This window comes from Pyrgilauda ruficollis, unplaced genomic scaffold (genome assembly GCF_017590135.1).
Source record: "Pyrgilauda ruficollis isolate IOZ18807 unplaced genomic scaffold, ASM1759013v1 scaffold93, whole genome shotgun sequence".
In the NCBI taxonomy this organism is placed as follows: Eukaryota; Metazoa; Chordata; class Aves; order Passeriformes; family Passeridae; genus Pyrgilauda; species Pyrgilauda ruficollis.
In genome coordinates this window covers 3,067,171-3,093,243 of record NW_024531377.1, presented here as the reverse complement: position 1 = coordinate 3,093,243, position 26,073 = coordinate 3,067,171, and the positions used below count along the sequence as shown (strand labels likewise).

At 41.5% G+C, this 26,073-nt stretch overlaps 1 protein-coding gene across 1 annotated transcript in view; it reads left to right on the top strand.

Moving 5' to 3' along the window:
• Window positions 1-26,073, top strand: part of ALK (ALK receptor tyrosine kinase) — a 221,736-nt gene that overhangs the window by 156,912 nt on the left and 38,751 nt on the right. Inside the window, exons 8-10 of the mRNA XM_041489383.1 lie at window positions 9,058-9,227; window positions 19,986-20,080; window positions 21,434-21,577. Coding sequence (XP_041345317.1) covers window positions 9,058-9,227; window positions 19,986-20,080; window positions 21,434-21,577 — 409 coding nt within the window. The remainder of the gene's footprint in view (window positions 1-9,057; window positions 9,228-19,985; window positions 20,081-21,433; window positions 21,578-26,073) is intronic.

Sequence of the window (26,073 nt, the reverse complement as noted above, 5' to 3'; positions counted from 1 at the left end):
GATGTGTTAGAAAGTTCTCTGGAATGAAACTACACAGAGGAAGATGTTTCTTTGCCTTAAAGTTTGTTTTGGTTCACTTCTGTTGGATATCTCAGTTCATACAGCAAAGCACCTCTGGTTTTGCTCTCTTGATGTATTCATGTTCTCTGTCTTTGAAATATATTCTACCTTGTTTTTCCTCCCATCTGTGACAAAGGCATAAGCAGGTTCTGAATATTTTAAGACCTTGTTCTGCCATGGACCAGCAAGAGCGAGTGTTTTTCATAATCCACCCGACAGGAATCACAGTGAATGATTTCCCAATATCTGTGTGTTTTTTTTCTTGTGTATACAACACAGCAAATAATTAAACTTGCCGTCAGGGGAGAAGCTGCCATGTATTTCATCTGCTCACATGCCATCCCACCTTCGTCACTCCCCTTGGCACTTAAAAGGCATCCGGACGCATCCAGCGTTGCAGCTGTCGGTAATAAAAAGTGAAGGGGTTCTGGCAAGGGTTTTGTCTCTTGCCTTTTCATATAGTGTAAGAGCTTCCCTTCTCAGTGGATCCCTGGTGGCTTCAAATTCTATTTTACTGGAACAATCTGTCTGTGCAGAGAATAATTTAATTCCACTTCTCAACACAACAGAAGAGGAGAAAGGAGATATGCCTCCCTACGCACTTATTCCTCCAATAGGTGCCAACAAACTTCCTAATAGTGAAATTATAGTCAGAAAAGAGGTTGTGAAAATACTGTAATGCTGTCCTGTATTTATTCACCCTCAACCACTTTGTGATTGAACTGGCTCAAGTTCAGGCACTAAAAGAAGAGTTTTCTTTTACCTGTCACTGCTGACAACTTTACCTGGCATGTCACAGCTGGGACAGATTCTCTGGCAGCTGAAATCCCACAGAAAATACTCAAAATTCATGTTGCAAAGAGATCTCAGCAAGGGTATGTGTGAATTAGACCCATTTATTCCTCCACCATCAGATCCAGCCATAAATCTGCCCTTCCTCTTGTATTTTATCCAGCTCTCATGGTCCTTCAGATATCTGCTCACGCTCCTGCGAGCAGAAGGAGGTCAGCAAACATCCTCAGTCTGATAATTTTGACTCCCCTCTCTTCTGCCCTGCTACATGAAAGCTCTGGGGCACCTGCTGTTCAATGAAGTTATTATTACTTCCCCTTATTCCCTAATTTTCTTTTATCCAGTCATGTTCGACCAATCACATCCACCACAGCAGAAGCTGGCACCCTGATTTTTAGCCTGAGGTGTTCATAGGAATTAATTACTTCAGCCTCAGCATGAGGAACATTACCTGCCCCAGTGCTGTTTGCCAGGCTAGAGGACTCTGGGGTTTGGCCAAGATGTTCATGAAAGCAGGACTCAAAGCTGATAAGGATACAGCCAAGCAGTCCACAGTGGGTACCAGCCACAAAGGGTTTCTAATGGTTCGAGATTGTTTTTCCCCCCTGAGCCTGGCTGTGTAATCTTACACTGTGGCAGACTGGAAAAGGAGGTGAGTGACCAGCCTGGTCCAAAGACCTTCCCTGCTGAGGTTCTGGGAAGCTGTATGCAGTGGTGTTGGTGTTAGCACTTGGACACACCACAGCGTGGATGAGCTTGGTATATGAGCTGTCACTGAGTGCAGGACTGCTGTGACACTCCATCTTTGTGCTCCCTGCAGCCTGAGCTCAATCCTCAGGAGCACGCAGGGCTGCCTGCCCTTGCCATGCCCTGCAGGAGGCTCCTTGTTAGCTCAGGAAGGGAAATGTCAGCCTCACCCACTCTGCACTGCCCCACATGCATCAAACGATGGGGAAAGGATAAAAATGCACACAGGAGATACTGTGATAAACACAGCCTCTACTTTCCCACACTTTTGGGATTGGCCCTAATGTGCCTTGCACTTTGTGTGCAGCTTTGTATTGCACTTCATTCCTGTTTGTTTTGAGCAGCCTTATATTTTCATTTTCTTTGTTCTTCAGTGCTTTTGGCAGGTCAGAGCAGTCGGTTTGTGATGCTGCCCTTTATTCTTGGTTCAGTTAGTTTTTCTCTTTCCTTTTGTTGTTTTATTAAATCTTGGCTGGAGTATCCTGGCTTCAAAGAATCTCTCTTGCTTGCAGTCCAGACAGCCTTTGTTATCTTTTTCTTGTTGCACTTTCAGTAGAGCCCTTTGCTTGTTGACCCTTTAAGTCTGTGTTTAAAACCCACTTTGTATGGAAGAGGGAGACTGTGGCACTTCTACTAAATCTTGGGTGAATGTAGGAAGTGGTTCCCATAGTCTGTGAAGTGATGCTCTATTACCCTGAAGTAGCCAGAGAGGGGAGATGCAACAAAAAGCTCAGGAAATGCTTCTGGAACTAAACAGTCACAGTAATCAAGAGTGAAAACCTTTTAACCCACATGTAAAAGTTCACTGGAAGCAAAGCACGTGTAATTTAGCATAGGAATGCACGTGAAGTGCAAAGAATTAAGCAAAACAGTGGCCTGATTGAAAGGCAGAGTTTTTAGAGCTCAAGCAGTAAAACACAGCATTATTTGCCCCTTCTGCCACACTGAGATTCCCCTCCTCTGACTGGGAATGAACTGGCATGTACAAGGCTGACAGGGCAAAGAGGAGCATGGGATGGATAGGCATTTCCTCATTTTGAAGAAGAAATCCATATGCATGTCATTAGAAGCTGTACTGGTGTTTGGGAACCTAGGAAACATTGCAATTAAATCCAAGGGAAGTGCTGTCATCTCAGACACCACCCATGGCAAAACTAATTGCTTTGCCACAGTTGATAGCTCCTAGGTGTGCACAGTTTCCAAACTATCATGGCCACCTACTTCTCAGTACTTCACAAAGAAGTCAGAGAGCTGGCAGAAGTGTTGCAGGTTCTCAGGGATTACTCATCTTTGTGTGGAAGCTGGAGACTCAGTTCTGACCCCCCATGTCTAAGACAAGAAGGCAATCCCATCTCCCTCAGCCCAGCATTATTGCTGTGCAGGTGCAGTCAAGTGTGCTGATTTGCTTTTCCTTCCATTTTTTAGAGATGTTCCCTGATGTCTGCATCCTCAGGCCTTGAAGGATGTTGTGGTACCTGTAGATCATAAAAAACATGCCTGTTTCTTCCCATAGTGCGTGGCTTTCTCTCATAAAGACATGCAAGAGGCTGGTACTGTTGTACCTGCCTGGGCTGTAGTCTTGCACCTATCCTGCAAGATTTCATTTTGTGGTGGGTTGTTACTGCTCCCTCTGCTTGGAAGTCACTCCAGAAACATGAGCAAATTTTGAGAAAGGCTGTGCTTTGCTCAGCTCAAGGGAATCTGTGACAGAATCTCAGTGCCATGCCTGATAAGTAAAAGCTGAGCTGCAGCTTTGGTGTGGGCTGTCAGAGAGAAGGAGAGGAACAGCAGAGCTGATGCTCCTGCATGGGGGTGAATTTGAAATTAGCCTGAAATGTTATTGCATGCACCTCCATAGAGTAAGGTGACTCTGCAAGAGGGACTGCTTTGTGATTAGGAACCAGATTGTTTCATTTTCCTGGTAGGCCCTGGGTCAAACATTTTAAAGGGTATAGTTGTGCTGGAAAACAATACAAACAGATTCCTGTGGTAGTAAATGTGCTTTGTGCTTTTAGCTGTCTTTAAAATAATGAAAATATTCTTCTGATGCTATTTTGACATTTCAGCTAGCTGTTTCTTGAAAGCCACCATTATGTTATGTAAGACAGTACTAAACTGGGCCAGATTTCATTGACACCTGAAATTATTTTTTTGAATGTAAATGTACTCTCTCTCAAAAATAAATTTAACGTGTTGATGTAGAACAGTATAGTTGAAGTTTGCCTTTTCAGTCAGGTTTACAGATATAAAGATGTTTTCATCCTCTCTGTTTATTAATTCAGTTCTCTTTTTTATGCAGAAGCATTGCATTTTTTTCAAGGCATGTAAGTCAATAACATAAATCATTCCTTGAGTGCATTCTGAGTCCTGTGCTTACACCTGCAGTGTGTCTCTTTTTCTCCTCCACTCCTTGAGCTTTAAATAACTTAGAAGCGTACATGGTAATAACATTGACACTGAAAATTTACGAGCATGAAAAATGCAACATAGATATGCCTCTAGCTCAGCCTTTCATGTGCTTTATTTGGCAGAATATTCTTAACATACTTTTTATTTTAAAATGTTGTTTTAAATATGTATACAGCTTATTTACTGTCATCTGTCTTCTCTTGCTCCCTTTCCCACCTGGCTTTTGTGTTGTTGGATCAGAGGGTCTATAGCATCTGAAATTTCTTGAATGCTGGTCATTCCACAGTCCTCTGACAGCAAAATTCTGAACACTTTCTCTTTAGTTGTTGCTTTTATTTTTCTCTTGGTCTGTTTTCTGAAATAAAGTAAGAAATAATGTGAGAATAAATAGTGGGAGAATCTTTTAACATAAAACATGAGCTTCTCTTGCCGGCTTAGGTATTTTTAAGCTACATAATCAGATCAGTTAATTAAAATTCTATCATTTACAAAAGGTTTTTGCTTTCCCACCTGAGTCTTCATCTAAAGCAGAAGTGTCTGCAGACTACAAGAGAGTCTTTATCATGCATTGCTGTAGATCTGGCCAAAAACCAGGAACAAGACCTTTTGATCCTCTTTATTATTCATAAGAGTCCAAGCCTGAATTGCTGAACAGTGGTAATAGATGTCTTTGCTTGTACTGTTGTATGCAACCATTTCTCATTTCTAGTAAGAAAAAAAATACCATCAGTATGATAAACTTCACATGTCAGAGGTAGCTCATATTCATGTACAAGGCTTGCTGAGACTTGGCAAAGGTGTCTGCAGCTATTGCCTAATTCTGTGCAAATCATATTCCAACTTGCAGCTTCAGTTTCTCCTCAACAGTGAGATGTTTTCCAAGCTCCTTTAATACCTTACCTACATTTACTGGGTCAGTGCATTCACAGCTGAAAACAATTTCTACTCTTTCCATTCCAGTAAAGAAGACCCAAGGAAACAGTAATGTTTTTTAGGAGACTAAATGTCTACATTTCAAGAATCCACTGTTCCTTGTCAGGCAAATTTTGAGAAATTCCTTTGAGCATGCATCATGGAGGCGGGGAGCAAGGACTTGGGGGCATCAGAATTAAGTAATGTGCTGTCTCACGAGATAAAACCTGTGGTCTAGAGTTAAGGTATTGCTGGCCAGAGAGCTACCAGTGAGATCCAGCTACTGCAGTTCCTTGGGAGGAAAATGTCTGTAGACTCTTCTCTGTCTTCTTAAAAATACTTTACTCCAAGCCCTGTTTGAAGTATATTTTTCTTTTCTGGTTCCTTTTTTCACTTGTGTTAAAGATGGCCAAGTATCTATTCCTGCCAGGTAGGACCATAATGCTAATAGTCAGCATCACTGCCATATAGAAAGCGAGGAAAAAGAAACAGCAGCTCTCCAGAGTGTCACTGCAGAATGTTTTATTTATGCTGCTGCAAGTGTGTGTTGTTGGTCCTCGATCAGGCATCTCAGAGATAGTTTATGCTGGAATGTTTCTAGCCATTAAAGTAGATTCACAGGTGTCAGCAAGTTCAAACTTCCCCCAGAAGGTTCTTCTTTTTTTTTTTTTTTTTTTTTGCATAAGTGAGTAAAATGGAAGTCTCAGTTCTCAAGTGGTCTTGAAATTATGCAGCTTGTGCTGGAAAATCTACCTTCCTTGTTTTTCTTCACCTGCCAAGGCCTGTTGATATTGATAAGGATTCATTTTTGGGGTTTTTTTTTCTTTCTGGGATGAGTTGAGTCTCCTGTTTGTCAGTTCAGAAACTCCACCAATTCAGAGGCTAAGGGGATTCTCAGAAGGCATCTTTCCAGATGGTGTTTGCAGTATAGTACATGTAGCCATCTGACCTGAGTTTTGCCTCAATATGCTGTGTATTTACCATGGGCTCTCCCTCCTGTTAATTTTCCCCAGATCAATTTAGACCATTTCATTTACTGAGTCAGTGGGTTTGCATGTGAACAGCTGATCAGCAGCTCTGTTGGGTTCTAAAGCCAGAAAGCAAGGTGCCATTGAGCCACTGCCTACCTTCTACGCTTAATTAATTTCTCAGTGATGTTTCTAGCTTCTGAATATTGTGCTGCAAGTTTAACACAGAGGGAGATGTTTGATGCATAATGCTGGGGTATTCCACCAACAGCCCAGATTTAGATTTTTCCAAATGTGCCACTGCTCTGCTTGCAGGGCGCGCTGTGTATGTAGTGCCATCTGCCATCATTGATGCTGTATTCTACAGAATGAATGCCAGCCCCATTCAGAAGTCTTTACTATGGTATCCAGCTCATCATCTGCTCTGGTTCACTTCAGCAGGTGTGAAAAGACCTGGACTGCCCTGCTGTGAAGCTTAGAAACCATGGAAATCACAGCCAAAAATGCCCATTTGGACACAGTGCCAGTCGATTCACTCAGAGCCAGTTCATTAGAGCTTGCATATTGCACTTTGCCAATGAGCTGATCTCCCACATCTATTGCCAGCTACTTCTTTCCTTCAAACAGCTGACATGTGTGCAAAGGCATTCATTCCAATCCATCAATTGCTTCAGCTTTTGCTCTAGTGTTGCGTTAACAGCTATCAAAGGCTTGCTCTTCCCTCACTCCTGACCATATAGATGTTGCCTCTTACCTTCTGGCAGGTCTCCAGAAGAGACAGAGGTATGCAAGCTTCTGCCTAAAAGCTTTCTGAAGCTTCTGCTCTTCTGCTTTACCTCTCAAATTTTAAACTACCAAAATGGCACAGTGAAGTTGCTCCAACTCACCTGTATTAAAAATGTCACATAGTGTGTTGCACGGGGAGTTGGCACTTGGCTTCTAAAAGTGGACATGTGGAGTCTCAGTAAGAGGTGTTGCTTTCTCTGGTATAAGTGGAGGGTTTTAAATATCCACTGGCATTCTAAACTTATTAAAACAAATAGTTAAGTCCTGATCAGTTTCCTCAAGGAAAATTACTTTACTGGGTCTGAAAGGTATAAATTTTCACTTTAAATTCACACTAAAAAATGCTTCACTTTGTAGGCAGTTGAAAATATAGAATACCCAACATTTTGACTGTCACCTGTTAGGAGCAGCCACGCAGACACCAAGTTTGAAGGCATTAGCCTCCTATACCATGAGCATTTGTCAGCAGCCTCTCTCACCAGTGTTGTTTCTGGTTGCTGGGTGTGGACTCAGCCCTCCTCAGCTGTCTCCATGGCCATCATGTTGTGAATCTGAAATACTTCCTGGCCATCCTGCTCGACTCTGCTTTTTCTCTCTGGTGTCTGGGAGGCAAAAATCCTCACACTTGATGCTGTGGTTTCCACTACCTGACACTGTGGAAATAGCCATGGGACTCCATGAATCCTTGCCCAGAACTGTGGTGGGAGTGAGCTGGAAGTTAGACTTGACCAGAGTCCAGACTTGACCAGCTTGTCCCCAGAAGTGCTGTGGGCACCTGCGGTGGTTTGCTGGATCACACAAAATCTTACACATCAATTTAGGATGTGTGGCCAAAATATTGTAACAAAATGCTTTCACAGACACAAACTGGCATATCTGCTTGTCTGTTTATCAATCCTTGGGTCATACAGCACAATGGATTCCAGGCAAGTCCAGGGATTTTTGGACTGGAGAGAAAGAAGGGGCCCATCTAGATTATTCAGTCTCTATCACAGTTTTGCAGTATAAAGTCACTTCTTTCTTTGTAGCTTTGGAGACAAGCAGATGAACTGTAGTGTTTACCCAGATTCAGAACTGATAATTAATACAACGGATATCCAGAATTTTGTTCCACCCACTCCAAAATGGTGATCATAAACTAGGAATAATAGCAACACTTCTGTCACTTTGATGCCTGCATCTGATTTGGCTGCCAGAACAGACTTACACCATGACATAGGAACGGCAAGCAAAATTTAGCAGTTTTGTTTTATGCTGAGAAATGGATATGGATGTTCTGTGCTATCAAAGCAAGGAAGTAATTTTATCAGGTGTTCCTTTGTAAAATACAAACTGAATTCCGAACCTCCTGACTTTGGTGGTGGCTTTGAAGTGCTAAAAACCAGAGTGCTTTACTTAATATGTATGGACACTAGATTCTGTGCTGAACACTTTCTTGTATCCAAAACATCCATCGTTAATGTAGCTTTAATAAACTCATTCCTTCAGCATTCTCACCTCTACTGGTTATTGATATGAAACCCAGCTCCTGAATAGAATATATATGGATATGGGTGTTTTACTTGTGCTCTTTATCAACAAAGGGCTAGCTCCTCTTCTTTTTTGCAAGAAAATAAAAAGACTGTGTTCATATACTATGGATTGGGAAGCTAGCCTGATGTGGAAGGAATTGTTTTTTCTTTTTATACAGTGAGAGAGAGAAAATCATAAAATGAGAAAACTACATGAAATAATTTTACATACAGGAATAAACACATAGAAATGGATTAAATTTTATTATCATAACAGCAATGTTAGAAAAATGGTTCCCTGAAGTATTTTAATTAATAAAAAACCCACCAAATTATTACTGAACTTTAATTGAAAAATCTGTAGAAACTTGGATGGAAAGTAAAAACTGATTTTTGAAAAGAGTATCTGGGGGATGAGGATGTGATTACTAGTGATGCCTGCTTATTGCAGTCTTCTCCCTGTGTTTTTTTTGCTCCTACTGCTGCTGGAATATAAAAATTTATTAGTGAATAAGTTGTTAGTCTTAACTTGAATCTCTTAGGTGGCATCTTAGGGGCATGTAGTCTTTGTACTGCTCAAAATGGAGGTATAATCTTATCCCTGTAAAATTAGACACATATGTGAAAGGTAAAACTGACTGTTTAGACTCAACTCTACAAAGATAAAACAAAAAAGGCCAGTAGTTTCAATGTTCAATAGCATATAAAGGTATAACAGGCTTCTACATCTGTGGAGTTTCCTAAAGGGATTATATAAGAATGGGAGAATCAACTTTTTGGTGATTAGAAAGCAAAGAAAGAGGAACTGATAACTTTGTTAACTTTTGAATGACGTTTGTGATGTTTAATCTCATATGTTCTGTTTCTTCCAGTTACGAATGTCGTGGCTCATCCACGGTGTCCTGCTGGGAAACGTATCCCTGGTGCTGATGGAGAACAAGACAGGAAGGGAGCAGAGCTGGACGTTCTGGCATTCTGAGAACAGTGAAGGGTTGGGAATATGGCAGTGGATGATCTTACCTCTCCCAGAGATACTGGATAGGTATGAGTCTTCTCCTCATTCTGCTGCATGATGACCAGTCCTGTCAGCACTAGCTACCCACTGATGAAAATGGCCAGCATTGCTCCTGGAAGCTGTTCCCTCAAGCAGAAATGCTTTGTCCTTTGTAAGGCATCTTCTGTTAGAAGCAGACAATAAGAACAACTGAGTATTTTGGGCAAAGCCCACAATTTTGCAACTCCCAAGTCAAAGTTTTTGTTCAAAAGCTGATTCTATGGGTAGTCTACAACAAGGTGCTTAAACTTCTGTGTGTCCATTTCATTGACTGGGAACCACTCTCTTTGCATACTTTCCTATGTCACACTTTTGGTGCTCCCTCGTGGTTTGCTAGAGTTGGACGTGAGCTCCATAGCTGATACTTTTTCTGGGTAGCAGAGCCCCTGGTGTTCAATGTGTCTAGATCTGAGGATGAAGAGGTGGGAAAAGAGCCTGCTGCAAAATCAGACAAAAATCCATCTGATGGATCATCCTTTGTGTTAGCTGTAGCAGAAGCTCACCCTGATAAAGGGCTGTGCCAGTCATGGCTTTATTCTGGCTTTAAGCATAGAATGTTTATCTGGTAGCATATGTTTATGCAGAGTGTTGTTTTAGCTGTTTCTTGCCAGTTGTCTTTAAGGGAATACTCTCTTTCATTGTTTACTTTTAAGGTGTGATGTTTCTAGAGAAGGCACAGACATACTTCACCTCCTGCTGCCCTGGCCCTTAGGCTGCAAGATGCATCTACCATCTGTGTCACGAGCACTGGTGTCCCTTGTCTGTTTGGAAACCTGTGCCCTAGAAATAATGGATTTCTTTAAGGGGTAGTTTGCCTTCTCAGAACTTTGAACAAACATTATATGAATATGTCTTTTATCTTCCTGGCACTTGGGGATGCACATAGGCTGCAAATACAACAAGGACACTGCCAATGCTTTGGTCCTGAATGTATAATTAATATGTGTGCGTCAAAGATTTTAAAAATGCCAGCATTAAGCTTATTGTGCAGTCACTGGTAAAGCACCATTTGTAAAAATACCTGGTTGCTTCATTCCCTTCAGCTGTGTTTCCTTTGAAGAATGGTTTATTTTGCCATTATTATTTATGTGATTTATTTCCTAGTGTTGCCAGGGGAATGTTTTGTACCTGAATTATTTTGTACCCTTGTACTATTGCTTTCCTTTAAATTCTCCCTGCCTGCACAGTCAGGCAGAGAACACTTTGATCTTAGGAGTCAGGCTAGCAGTGCTTCATGAGAAATCATGGATTCAGCTGATAACACAGTGCTGACTGTTATGTATAAGGTGCTGACACACTTACTTCCCCATTGCTTACAGGGAAAGACAGATGGCTTCCCTGAAGGAAGGAAGTTTGTTGGAGGTTAAGACATAAGCAAGGAAAACTTTGAAGTTTTGGTGTCTCTTGAAAAGTTTTTTGCCTTATTTATTCACAGAAACTGCACTATTTTAATGAATTTTTCTTTTAAGATTGATTTAATTTGAAACCAATTCTTCCTGGGAAGAAAGAAGCCTCCTGTGAGACTTGGAAATACTGCAAGCATCTTTCTTACCATCTCAAAACCTGTTTCTTAGGAAATCTGGACTGCTGTACAGATTAGGAAGGAATTCTATGGAAGTACACACCAAACTGATACTGGTGAGACTCCAGTGTATAAATGGAGATAAATGACAGTTTTATTGAACCGTAAGAAGTAGTTAATTGAACACAGTGCAGGTGCTGCTGAAAGCTTGCTGTGTCTGTCTTTTTCTAAGTGGTTCCTGTGTCAGAAGCTGTGAGGGTCTGTGTTGGAGCCATGATGTTGCAGATATTCCTACAGGAGGAGCTGAAAGTTTAAATCACCTCAAAGAAATAAAGCTCTCAAGTAAAGCACACCAGGGTACCAGTTTCACACAAATTTAAAGCACATTCCATTGTGACTGGGAAACTGAATGGAAAGTGTTATTAATAACAAGATAATATGCTCTAAAACTGCTCAAAAGCATGCTTGTTTAAAAGCTGCTTAGCCATAATTTCCATGTTTGGCTTACAGCACTTCAAAGAATCATTAGGAAGACTTCCAAGAAATTAGATCAGCTCTATCTTTAGAAACAGACATTTCTTAAATGTTTGATATCCCTCAGGCTGTTGGGAGAAATTACACTTTGGCAAAAAATCACAGCTAGAACATTTCAGGTGAATTGGCAATAACAGAAAAGAGGGAGGAGTAAGACAAAGAAGTAAAATTGTGACTGAGGGATGGTAGATTTGTGTTAGCCTGGGCAACCTTGAACACATGCAATCACAATTTCACCCTGTGTGAGTTCTTACCTGCATGGACTTGAAAGAAGCTGAAGTGCTGGCACTTTACATCTTCCTCAAGTTATCTATCTGCTTTTGTTCTGGCAGATGTTAGTAGTGCAGTCCTGAGAGCTCATGTGTTGTGTTGATCAACAGAGTTGATGAGCGGAGTTGTGACCCAATTCCAAATGCTGGCTATCCTCTGTGCATAGGGAGGAAGGGCCAAGGGCCTGGTCAAGGATGTGCCATCAAAGCAGCTACAATTAAAGAAGCCATTTGTGGGCAAGAGCTCCTTAAGTTGTTGGATGAACAGGTTGTGCAGGCAAAAGGCAGCACCTCCAGAGGTGCTATATTTTAAGTTGCCAGTGAGATATACTCAACATGAATGAACAATCCTTGCTGTGATTTGTTATCCCCTGTAGAGCCACTTACCTCTCTCTACAGGATGCATTATCTGCAAATCAAATAATCTGCACAGATTAGTGAAAGCTAGAGAAATGGTTATTTGTACTTACTGGAATTTACACATTAGTGAAATACTACAACATTTAGATTGAGAGTAGAGTAGGAACCACCTCATTGGAAGACTGTTTGACTTGGTGGAAAATTACTATTTGTTTTCCAGTGAAAAGTGATGAGCCTGTCAAGGATTTTTCCTTTTTAACTTCACAGAAATGCAAGTAGGAAACAGTCTTGAAAACTATTTTTTAGCTGGTAGTTTGGGCTTGCTTTTTTTATATATTTGCTTTTAGTTAGTACATGTGCATTTAAATTTTAATAATGATAATGTTGTGGGAATGTGACAGCAAGAGCAAACAGAAACCTGATGTAATTGAAGATGAGTGATTTGTGTAGCTAATAATTAGACATTCTGTTAGTTAAACAGTGTGGCCAAGGTACAGCACATAGATAAAATACAGTCCCATGTAACTAAGTGATTCTCTGGAGCTCGCTCTAGGCTGGTGCTCATTATCACCAACGCTTAGCAACTGTTTGCTACCGAGTGTGAGAGGTGGAAAAGGATTAATAGGCTGAAGCCTGACTGGAAAATCAATGCTTTAAGAAACAAATTCTAAATCTCTTGATTTTTGCTCCCTTGTTGAAGCTGAGGCCAGCCATGTGGAGCAGCATGTAGACTAAAAGTTCTCTGGGTTCTTCTACAAGCTGGCTGAAGTTGCCTGGAAGTAGATTCCATGTGAGCCAGCCCAGCCCAGCTCTGGACTTTATGGCCTCTATTCTCTACTAACCCTGTCCTTTTCTTTTAAGAGCTTTCACTGTAACCTCTGTAAGGGGAATCTGGTAAAAATAGCTAATAATAATAATAATAACCTTCCTACCTCAGCACAGTCCCATGACAGAAGAAGACTGTGTGGAAATATAAAAAGAATTTAAATGTGTTTACTGGTTAGAAAGGTTTATTTGGTTTCCTTTCTTCTTAAGTTCAACTTCTTAAATTCTTCTTAAACATCTAGTCTTTATGAGTAGTGGCCAGATGGAGGAAGGAATAAGAGGAGTTTACTTGAGGTTCCAAGAAATTAAATTTTCAGTCATGAATAGCAGTACCATTTGCCTTGTCACTGATAGCAAGGACAGGTCATGTCCTTCTAGCAGGGAAGCATGTTCAGAAAGTGAAAAACTAATTTTCTTTTGGTCCCATAGTGCTCAGAGAGCTTCAAAATTATTTTCTTGCTGATGACCTTCTCCTGAACACAGACTGAGAATTTTATTATGTTGGAAGGGATCAGTAAGGTGACTTACCTGGAAGGCTGGGGAAGGATGAGAGCTTCCTGAAGAAGAAAGCAGGAAGACCTACAGACAGCAGTTACCTCAGAGGGTCATATTCTGTTTCAAGAAGTCAGAATTCATGTCCCAGCAACTGCGCTTTCTATTTTTAGCTGTCTTCATTACCTATTCCAGTTTTGCTGACTTGCTGGGTTTTTACAAACTACACTGGCTCTCGTTAGGTTTTGCTTTCCATATCCATGTGGGATTCCCTTTCAGTCTGTGGGAGTGAGATTGTCTGTTCTGTCTGGCTCCTTCAGCAGCTCTGGTCTCAATGGTAGCACCTGGGGAGCCTCTCGCTCATTGCAGCAGTAGAAAGAAATGGTCTCATCTCATACCCCTGTATCTCCACCAGCTGTGGCTAAGCACTCTTCTTGTCCAGTAATTTTTCTTGCATTGCTCTGTCTTTCCCTCTCACTCCTTTCAGGATTTATTTATAAGTTTCTGAGTGTCAAGTTTCCCATTTGGAAGGAAAAGGAAGGTTCTTGGCAATATTTTTGACCCAGGGCCTGTTTATCTGATGTTATTCCTAAATTTTCTTCCCATTCTCTAAGATGAAACAGGGACCCTACACACAAGCTAGTCATATGTCTGCCTACACGTTAGTATGTGTCTATTAATTCACAGAATATTCTGTGAATAAATATTAATTGGTCACATCTGCACCCAGATCTCCTCAGTCTGCCATACATCCACCCTACAAGCCCAGGCTGTGTTGCCCTGAGGTGGCCACACATTACTTTGTTAAAAGCAGTGAGACCATAACAACCAGATCACTGCTCTTTTGCTCTCTAGCATTAATTATGTCTGTCTATGACTGACCTCCTCCTGAAAGAGTTTTTCTAAAAATGTTGTACTGTGCATCTGAGAAGGGGGTTTTGGTGACAGTGTGTGCAGAGTACCTGTGACAGATTTTGTACACGCATAGTTGTCTTTAATAACACCTTTGAATCTCAGTCTTTATTACTAGCTATTAAGTAACTTCCTGTATGGCAATTCTGTCACTGTAACTGAGTTTTGTTAACATGCTTATATTTCTCCAAATAATCTTATTTCCTCTAAATGTGTCTTTTATCCCAAATAGTGAGTATTCCTTTGTGAAGTGAGCTAACAATGCATCATTTGTAAGAGAGAAGTTAATGGGAACCCGAATCTAATAAGGGTTAGTGACCTGAAATTTCTCCATTCTGTGAATACCTCGGTCTCAAGCAGGTTCAGCTGTAATTATTTTAGCTAGGTAGGGAGAGAAATCATCTCCATCAGAGGCAAAACATTACCAGTTATGAAATGAGATTTGTATGTACAGACACGCTGTGTTCGTGTCACTGCATGGGGGATTGAGTACAGAGGAGATTAATGTTCAATCTTGGTTAATAATCCCTGTCTTTTATGATCAAAAGAAAAAAATAATGATTATGAAGCTTTCTAAAATAATGGCATGAAGGCAGCTGCCTGAGTCTGGATAATGAAAACCTGAACTGTCTATATGAGCTAGGGACAATATTTAGGTGAAATTCAGAGTAGTTACTGAAGGGAGGGAGCTGCACAAAATCAGCTTGCAGAAGTCTTCAATGCAATGAGAATGGGTTTTTTTATTTCCCTTTCATCAGAAGAAGATAGAATACATGCAAAACCTAACATTTCTGTGCAATGGAGATATAGGGATAGATGATGTGAGCAAAAGAGTGTCCTCATGGAGGCTATACCAACATAGCTATAAATACATCTTCACACTTTTAGTTCCGCATTTCCCTGTCTAATAAGCCCCAAATATTTTGGGGAGAACCAGTCTTCTGTTAGAATCAAGAGCTGAACAGAAAAGCCAGGGTGATGTGACAGAGCTCAAATACTGACCACACAAAAATAAAACCCACGATTCAAAAAACATGAGGAGTGGGAAAGATTACAGACCAGAAGCTTTGATATTATCCTGTTTTGGTCAGATTAAACTGAGTTAAATTATGCTTTCAAATAACTGTTCATATGGATTGATATTTCACAGATGGGACTGAAGTTACAAACCAAAAAAGCTCATTTTGTGTAATTTCTTATCTGTGACTGAAATATTTGAGCAGTGGTCACCCTTGAGTGGTTTTTGAATGTATGTAAAATTTGTATCCTTCAAACATAGGAGCTGATGTTCCCCAGAGAGGAGATTGAAAGGAGGAGGGGGAGGGTGTCCCCCTGGTGCAGCATTTCCTCTTTATCTCAAACAGAATTTCTTTTAAAAAGGCCTTTGTATGTTTTTGCTTTCACAGCTCAGCTAACACTCAGCTCTGCAGGGTGTAATTTGTACTTCCCAGTTGTCATACATCTAAGGAATCCTCTTTCTAGCTGTGCTCCAGGTTGAGTAGGGCAAAAGGAGACAATTAAGTCATTTCCACCGCTCCTCAAGTCGTAATTTTTCTAACAACCAATTAAAGTGTTTCATAGCTACCACACTTTCATTCCTGTGAAGAAATCTAGCTTACAAACACAGACTTATCTGATGAGGATCTGGCTTCCATGTGAGGAAGTTGCAGGGATTTACCAAGACACAAAGTCATGGCAAACTTGCCAGCAGTCATTTGGCTGCTCCTGTATTTGTGCCTTCAGGAATATTCTTTCCTGGCCATTGAGTGCAGCATCTGTGTTTGCAGTGGGTGTGTCTGTGCCTGGCTGAGGAGCAGTATCTGTGCTGGGGCCAGTGGAGATGCAGGGTGTGCAGTCAGCGTTAGCCCTCTCTGGTCTGTGCACAAACACCAGTTTGTGGTGATTGTCACCTCCAGGGTTGTTCTGAGTCACTGCTGCTGCTGCTGCTGCTGCTGCTTCAGTGTCAGCTCCCACCAAAGTCAGAGGGAGTTATTTCGTTGATTTCAGGGATCAAACGAAAAAGGGGAAAAATAAAAAAAAAAGGAGAGGGAGCAAGGGAATGAGATTGTCTGTGGGGTTTTTCCATCTCACTGATGTGTGACATTTCCATCTTGAGTTTTGATTAAATTTCCCTTAATTAGCCCATTAAGCTAAAGCCACCAAAGCTAATGATTGAAATGTTGGTTAACTGATGATCTTTTTTCAATGGAATTTGAAAGACATCACATTTATAAATTAATAGTGGCATTAAACAAGGGAAGATAAAATGATGAACTATTTGTTGCAGAAATGCTGGTCTCAAGAGGAGGTTTGTACTGAAATTGCTTTCATGTTAGCAAAAAATAAGATTAATAGGCAACCCAAGCAGCACTGATGGTCTTAATATTTTTCAGCATTCACAGAATTTTTGTATTTTGGAGGCATTTCTGTCTTTTTTTTTTTTTTTTTCATCCCTGATGAACTTGTGGATATTTCTCTTGTGGAGAGTTCTGGTCCCGGTGTTCCTGCAGGTGAAATCAGCAAGGCTATCTCTTAACTTGAGTGAACTGTAAATAAAAGTAAAAAGCAACCTATCGCATTCTGATACGGGCATGTGACATGGCACTCCCTTCAACAACAGAAATACTGGTTTGTGTCATGCCTTCAAGGTTTTAGAAACTGAACATTTGATAATTCTCATAAGAACTGCCCTTTATTGACTGAAGAGGCACGACATGAAAAGTGCATCAATGCGTAACACCTTGGGGCATGGACCTTTGGAAATTGCCTGAAGATATTTTTAGAAGTGCTCCATTGCCTGGAGGCAGAAAGAAGGTGTACTGTAGTCTTTGCAGAGGCATCTGTCTCTTATGCTCCCTGAGCTAAAGTCTGCAGGAGGGAAAAGCTGACAGAGAGCAATTGCTTATTTGTCTTTGTAATTAATTTTGCAGCCTCAGTTTAACACCTTACAAACATAAATTCACATCAAAGTGTCCCTGTCTGCAAGTGGCATTTAGTGTGCACCCTGAGGAAATAGGCTGAGGCTCAAATGCACCAGGCTTGGTCCCTTCAATGCAGCACCAATGGTCACTGTGTGCAGGGCAGTGATTTTCACACTGAGCTGTCTGAAAGATGTGCAGCTGAGCCAGGTTTCACCCTGCCTCTTCCTGGGCATTTCAGCAGCACACAAGAAGGAAGGAGAAGCTTCTGCTGTGTTTTACAGCCTGAGGTAGGTGCTGGTTCTCCATAACACACACAGAATGTGACCTGTGGTGCTTTAAGACCTGTTTCACGCACAGTTCAATCATCTCTGCTGCTGGCACTGTGACTTGCAGGAAAAAGTAGATTCAGAGCCCACTGCATGTGTCCAACAGCTTTTGTTTAAGTCTTGTATGGCATATCTCAAACTGAACAGCTTATGTTTATGCTAGAGCCTGTAATTTTATTTAAAGTGTTGTGGGATATCAGCTGTAGAGCAAATGAGGGAGGGAGGCAGGGGGAGGGCAGCCAATTCCATCAGAAGCCAATTTAAGATCCAAAGATTATATGTTCCCTTCTGTTCTCCTCCTAGACATACCCACAAGGGATTTCAGGTATCCCAACTAAGAACTGTGAGACTGCTGGCAGCATCAGGCTGCAGTTGCACTTTTTAAGGATTTGTGAAGGCTAAAAATATGCTTTTGTGGTATTCAGACTCATATGGATGGAGCTGCCACCTTTTGAGCTGATAAAGATGGATCATTTAGCAAGGAAAATTTTGTCTTGTAATTTGAAGTTGCCTTTGATGCTAGGGATACTCTTCCTTCACCATATCCACTATTATTTGTGCCAGTCACCTGCTCTTTCATGGCAGCTGATCATGTCTTTAGAACACAAAAAGTCAGTTTTAGTGAAGTCTCTCCATATGCGCAATGCATATATCCAAGGAGTGAGAAATTTCAGTGTTGGAACATCGTTGCTTTTCTTTATGAGAAATAAAGAAGGAGGAACATCATAACTACAGAAATATTTTCTGTTGTGGGTGGACTGTGGCCTGTTCTAAATCCTTTGCACCTTTTGGAGGCTAACAGGAGTTTTTTCTGGTTTGAGTTTTTGCTTTGGTTGTGTCAGCTTTTCTGACTCTGTGCCCAGCTGTAGCTTGGCAGGAACACCAGTTTGCAGACAACAATGACACTCCAATCTACATATCCTCAAAATATCCCCACAAATATCCCTGGGGTCTGTTTTAGCTTTTGCCAAACCTCACTGTCCCCTGTGGAAAGCTGCCCTGTGTTGGAGAACAGCATGGAAGTTGGTTACATTTGCTGACAGAGTCAGGAGTCTCAGTCAAAATCCACATTCAGAACACAGAAATATGCTGTCCCACAGTAAACATGCACATGACCAGGGCAGCTTCACTGGAATTTTGGTTTTGAGGTCAGCTTGCTGGTAAAGCAGAGGTAGTATTTAAAAACAGTAGAATCATCAAGACTAATGTAAGAATGCTAATAACATACACAAAGCTGAGAGAAAATATTGTTGTCCCAGTGCCATGCAGAAAGGACTAGAGTCTGTGAGAAGAAGAAAAAATATCTGCCAGTGTTTAGATCCTTGCTGCAAGGAAGAGACAGGATGTCTAAAGCCTTTTGAAATAAATAGAGGTGCTCCTCAAAAATACTTCGTTCTGTCATCATTTTCTTGTCTGAACTGAAACACCTGCAAGAATTCACATTCTGACTGAACATTTATCTCTAAAATATAAAGCAGGAAGCACCAGCAATAGATCTACATTAAAGAGACCCACAAATGGTTTAACTTCTGCTGGTGTAAAACATCAACACACAACAGAGAATGAGGTTTAAATAATATTTCATACTCACTTGCAGCTTGTTCTACATCATGTGATTGTTTCATGTTTTTATAGTCTTGATGCAACCTCTGAGCATTGTATCTGACTGCTCAGCTATGGTTGGCTGCTTTCAGAAATTTTTCTCTTTCCTAAGCAGAGTATTATGATTTTATGTGGCAGATATGCATGGAGAGAACATGAACTTGCTAAGCTGAGAGAAAACCTAAATCCATGAGTACACAAAATTAATGCGTGGTCAATGTACTGTCAGATTTGAAGCATTTGGTCGTGGGTAATTTTTGCTCTTCCTGTTGACTTGTAATATCACTGAGAGTGAATTTACAGTGATTTTTCATCTCGTAATGTAAGAGTGGCATAACTTGCCAGCAAAAGCCAGCTTTCCTTAAATCAGGAAGTGATTTAAGGCAAACCTCCTCAGCTTCTCTGAGGAGATAATGAGTTCTGCTCTTCCTGTGGACTACCCAGTGTCAGTTCCTCTCTTTTGTGACTGCCAGGGCTGTTAGACACCCTTTGCTTCCTACAGAGCGCATCAACACCAAATACTTTCTAAAATTGGTTCAGCCTTTGATTGCCAGTTCCTTTTAGGAACTCCAAATTACTTCAGGAGCCCTGCCTACTTATTTTTCTTAACACTTTAGGTTGTAAATCACTTCTGAGAATAAAGCCTCTTAGAGGTCTGGTTGGTTGGTTGGTTTTTTATTTGTGCCAGAATCCAGGGGACTTTGTTTTCTGACAACATGCATACACACAATTCTGCTTCCTTCAGGCTGTTTGTCTGGAGGGAAGAGGGGCAATATTCTCTAATTCTGTCCACCTGTATTACTGTATAGCTCTCCTCCTCAAATCATCTTTCCTTGTTAGGAGTGAGGATACTTTCCCTATCAATTTAATATTTTTATAGTGAAAAGTTTTTCTTCACCATTCAAAAGCTGCTTTAATTGTGAAGAGCTCTGAATTTCATGTTCTTTAGCAGAATTTAATCCCATTTTTTCCAATTTGTGCAGGTTTTGGTTTCAGATCACCGCTTCATGGGAAGAAGGCTCTGATGCCATTATTGCTTTTGACAATGTCTCCCTTAGTCTGGACTGTTATTTAACAAGTAAGTTTTCCTTTTATCTGCAAGCGACTTGTCTTTTATTTGCCATGTAATTGAAATTTGGAAACTGCGGGGAACAGGCTGGGTGTCATTATCTTCAAAAGACTCTTGAAAGGCAAAGGTCTGTGTCAGAAATCCCTGTGCTTAGGCAGAGGACCCCGCTCAGGTGCATCCCTTACTGGTGGAGCCGAGCAGGGAGCGAGTTTCCCAGTTTGGCATAAGTGGGTAGTGAGACAGAGGGTGTGGGAGATCAGCTTCCAGCCGAGGCAGAACCATCACCTGTCCAGCCAGGCTGATGCAGAAGCCAGTCTGTGATTACAGATTTCCACATGCCCTGGTTTGCCGTGTGACAGTTATCAAAATGAATGGCAGTTGGACACTGGCTGGGAAAAGACAGGCATCCTGTGACTGACACTAACTTTGCAATAACATTGGGCACAATACTCCAGTTAAATTAGAACAAGGTTATTTTATTTAGACTGACATGCATTTAAGTCTGAATCAGAAACTAGGATCTTCACACTCTACTGCTCTGGGGAAAAATTTGGATTCTGATCCTGGCTTTGTGATTGACTGGCCTCTAGAATATGCCCAGTCTATACCTCTGATGGCACATGTAGATTTTTATTAAACATTTGTGTCAGACTCATCTTTCATAATCTCATGCATAGTGAATTGCTTAATTTGTAAATGTGTTCAATGATCTGTCACTCTGTACTTCAGACCAACAACTTACATGAGGGCTGGAGAATTGCTGCTCTGAACAAATTAAACTTCTGCCTTGGGCTGAGCAGCAGAACTTAAGTGCATCCTTTCTTCTCCTACGCTTGGAGCTGCAACCTCTGTAGCCCTGTTTGCACTGAAAACCTCTAAACCCCTTCTGCAGTCAGAACGTTTCATCTGCTTTGTGTAATGTTAATTTGCATTGCCTGGGGCATGAGTCTCTCCATTTGTGCAGTAATACCTCTTGGGTTCTGTGCATAAATGCAATATACCTCAAGTTACAAAGAGATCTTAAAATTAGGATAGAATTAAAGAAAATTCCTCATACTTTTACTGGCTGAAAAAAAATTTATAACAGTTGCTAAAGATTGTATTCTGTATTTCTGCTTTGTGTCTTCTTTCACTTAATGTTTTGCCTACCACTCATTCCTGTTTATTTTCCTTTTGTCTCAGTTCTGTAACAACGATGGAAAGTAAATCTGCCCATTTCTTTTAATAATGTTATATCCTGTGACTGCAGGCTCTTATTCTCAGCACAGAAGTCTGCAGCCCTTATTTTAGCTGCAATTTTGGATTACATAGTGACTCAGTCCCCCTCAGCCATAAACGAATCTGTGATTTCTTGTTTTCTAGTCAGTGGAGAGAAGACACCTCGAGGTACCACTCCAGACTCAATCAATTTGCTTACCAGTAGAGGTGGCCAGAAGAAGTTTGGATGGGAACAAAAGCTCCTGGGAAATCTCCAGCTCAGCAGTGCCCCCTTTTCTGATCCAGCAGGTAACTGTCTGAGAAGCATCATCAGATAGGAGAGATTTCCAACTAGCACAGATTTCATTTAGATATGGCTAAATGCAATTTTTTTCCCCCAAAGCTTTTGTTTAGAGCTTTTCCCAAGTCCCTTACAAATAAAACAAACATGCTCTAGAAAGAGATTACCTTTAGCTGCTAAATGTAACTTGGTTTTAACTGTAACAGGCTGCCAGCTGGTCAAAGAACCAGAGGGAGCTGCTTGAAGTAAAATGTGGACTTAAACTGTAAGATAAGTGTGTCTGGTGTCATGGTCATCTAAAAATGGGCAGGAATCAAAGTGAAGTGTCCAAATTGACTGAGTTTAGCATTTATTAACCTCAACACCCAACACTAGTTGATACAGACTTGGTTTGAACTAACATAGCCTCACTTTTTCAGTAAATATTCATTGTCCATTTGAAACAGTACAGTTCTGGACTTAGTTAGAAATGTCAGTCTTGTATGTTCATGCTTTATTCTCCCTTACCCTTCAGCTCCTCTTTCCAACCTAACTGTAATTAGCCCTTCCAACCTAATCAGCCTTTCCAACCTAATTGTACTTCACCCTCCCATCTCTGTCTCCCATGTGTTTCCCTCTCTCCTCTCCCAGGCTTTCCCACATGTTCACAATATCTGTTTTGGGCCTCAAAGGTGCATTTCCATTTGAACTGGCTACCTTCCCTCCTCCTTGCCAGCCTCTCTTCCTAGCTGGTTCAAGCAGCCACAACCTCCAGCCTAGCTGGAGCAGCAGGGCTGACCATGGAAGTGAGGGGTGGCTGCAGGAGAAGCAGCGCTTGTTACAGCTGCAGTCCCCAGCACCATGTGCAGCTGTTTCTCCTCACTTAGGGCAGCTACCTGCCACTCTGAAATACCTCCCCTCTTAAGACAGAGAGCAGGGTTGATAAATGCCTCCTTTGCTCTGTCAGGAAGCCTAGGGATTTGTTCCTGCTGCCTCCTTCTCTCCCACTCTTCCGCCTAAGAAAAGTTCTTTGTATCTTTTTTCTAGGCTGTATTTCATTTTGCTACCTGCAGTGTTCTCTTGAGGTGTATGGACTAATGGTGTTAGCTCTGATGCTGACAGCAGGCTGGTCAGTGTGGCCAAAAGCCCCACAGAGCCCTCAAGGCTCATTGAAAAGCTGGATCCATGAGCTCACTCCGTGCTGCCACAGCAGGGCAGCTGCTGCTGCCTGAGCTCTCTTGTGAAGTGAGCTCTGACAGCAGAGGCTGAGGGGACAGCCTTCAGGGTCAGCTGAGTTGCCATCACATCTGATGTTTTATGTGCTGAGGATCACACAGCAAGAAAAGTGCAGAAGCACTGTCAGGAGCCTCCAGGGAGTGAGACAGAGGCAATGAGCCCATATGAGAGGATGCTGGGCTGGGTGAAGCTGCACTTCAGCTCTAAAGATTGTGTTTAGCTCTATTACAGATGCTGTGTGTGAGCTTGGGCTGTCACAAAGATATAATTTACAAAAGTATCTTTATACGTTCTCTTTGAAGATCCTTTGAAGTTCTCCCTTCAATATCTGTACCTCTGTTTCCTGCCTGTAAGTGGAGTTGTCTTTTAAGTGCTCTCAGTATTGCCCTTGGGTCAGTGATCTCATGGTAGGATCCGTAGGCAGGGGTAGATTATGGATTTCTGGCTGACTTTCTGTAGGTGGTGATGTAGTTTCCTAAGGCAGCTATACATTTCCTTCCAGGGTACCTAGTGTTTTAGCAACAGAAAAAAAGCATTAGATTATAGATGCAAAGTTAATGTAAAGTGTGTGTGGGCTAGAAATCCTGTGGCTGTAAAATTTTTTAAGAATTTTGTTATTTGCTACTTTTTACTAGACTTGATATCATCTAGCTCTTCTGCTCCCTGTCCTATCTGAGCAATTCAATTTAAAGAAAGGCTTGGATAGTAGAAATAAAGGGAATCAGATTGCATGAGGGTCAAAGAGAAGGTCACTGAGGTTCTTTGAGCAATTAAAATAATTTGTGATGACCTTGGGGTGAAAATTCAAGGCAATTCCAATCTAAAACAGCTTGCCTATTTTCTGGGCTTTATCCATGGTCTTGTTCATATTCTGTTTAAAATTGTCTCTAGCCCTTGGGGTTTGAAATTACTCCTACAGCAATTTTCTCCCCTTGTGCCCTCAGAGTAGAGAGGGCAGAAACAGAGAAGCTGAGTGGCAGCTTCTTGCAGTGAAAGTCATTGCATTTCTGAGGGTCTCTGCAGCACCAAATTCCCTTTTTTCTTTGTGTTGCTGAGCCCCTGCTTGCTGTCAGGAAACACTGCAGATGCTTGTTTGGTCCCTGAGCTATGTATTTTACCCAGCTTTAATCTTGTTTCTTTCTGCATCCTGTAATGCATTTAAGAAACCTCAGGCTGAGTCTGAGAAGGCCTTTCCTTTGATGGGCACATATTTACTGGTGTGTGAGTGCACCAACAGCATCAGCACCACCCTGAAGTCCCAAAGACTGCACTGACCAATATGAGCTCAGCTAAAGTAATTACAGTTAATAGGATCCTTGACTTGTGTGATGGATTACATGCTATAATATTTCCTTCTTAAGAAATCTTACTAAAACAAAGAACTGTGCTCCTAAAGCTGATGAGACAACAGGATAATAAAATGCCCTCCCTGAGTCCCCAGGCCAGCTCAGCCTTAGCTGCAGGATCTACAGTCTGAAAGACAGGTAGCACTTTGTTTACACTGCATTAAATCCAAACAAGCTCTGTTGTTTTCAAGGGCAGGGGCCCTCCACTTTGTATCTGAGCACAACCTCTTATATACACACCTGCTGCTTTTGCCTGTGCTTGGAAATGCACTTTCAGCAGAACTGATGGCTGGCACCAGCAGCCCCCCTGCCCTCTCTGCTCTCAGGCCCTGTACATACTGACTTGCTTCTTCAGCCTTGACACTGTTGGTCATGGCTCGGAGTGCCTCCAGGTCATGCACGCTGGAGACTCAAAATACACAATACAGCCACACTGTCAAACACCCTAAAGCTTCCAAAAATGTGTTACCACTGTAGTGTGTCACACCTGGGATCATGAACACACCGGCTAGAAGAAGACCTGAAGTGCCTACAACTAATGTGATGGTGTTGCTCTCTCAAGTTCCTTGATGACCAGGACCAGAACAGCAAAATTCCTGTGGTTTTCAAATCACACAGTTACTTGCAGTGCAAGGTGGCCATTAGGTGTCGGAACCCAGGACATCCCTCTGGGTGCCCTGGGTGACACGTGCCCCTGGCAGGGGGCTGGGGAGTCCTGGCAAGAAGCCAAAGACACTTAGGATTTTGATCTTAACCCATGGAGCAAATTACCAACCTTGTATGAAGAATCACAAGTCACAGAAGTTTGAGTAGAGTAATACTGAATTAATCACCAGGTGAAAAATGGAGTTCTGGGGGTTTTATAATGGGGGGTCTAGGAGGCAAGATGGAGGGACACGGGCATTGTCCCATGCTTCTTCCTTCTTCTTCCTAGCCTCCATCTTCCTGGTGATGGTGACACATTTAGATTGGCCTAAAGTAGAAGCAGACAGTCTAACATAGACAATAGGTATTGGAAAATAATGATAAATAAAGTATATGTAACTCATAGTATAAAATGTAGACACCAGCCCAGGGGCAGGCAGTGTGCCCTTGACAGACCTGCAGATCAGACCTCTGCAGGTCTGAGAGAAAATATTTTGGATAACAGGTAATAAACAACCTTGTGAACCAGAGCCAAAGAATCCCGGCTCTTTCTTCTGCCGTAGGGCTGGGAAAAAGGGACTCTCGGGTCATCCCAAAAGCAAAAAACCCGAGAATTAGGTAGATGTTCACAGGGCAGTGCAAATGTTTTCCTTTTCGATTAGCTAGTGATGTGTTATTTTCTGGAATACCAGCTTCTTGCTGAAAGGTTGCAGGTGAAACTTGATTCTAGAAGCAGCCTGGAAAAACAGTTGTAACAAGGCCTGCATATGCCAGAAGATTGAATCAGCTTTAATGGAACCAGGATTTTTCATTGAGATGGTTAAATCTGTACAAGAGGCTGAGTGCTGTTTATTCTGTTGTAAACCCAGGCTTATATTGGCTTTGGTTTTAAATTGGTTAGGTATTAGTTTAAGTAAAACTGAAAGCTTCTCAAATCATACTATCATTCAACTACCAATTAAAAAGTCAATTTATATCAAACCAATGCAATTTCCTTTTATACACAAGGCTAGAATATGGGAAATTTGGGCACATAAAGATACAGTGAGCAGTAATGAGGAACTTGAGGTAAACAAATTACTATCACAGAAGCTGAAGGAGACAAAATAGGATTCTCAGTAGGCAAAAGGAGATAACAAGACACAGAGCAATCAAGCTTTAATTAAAGATTTCTGGTGCTTCTGAATAGGCTTTAAATACCATGAGGATAGCCTCTCTTTTGATGTTTCAGCTTCTCTTCTGTCCCACTGACAACTTATTTGTGTCAGGGCACACAGTACAAAAATGGCATGTTGTGC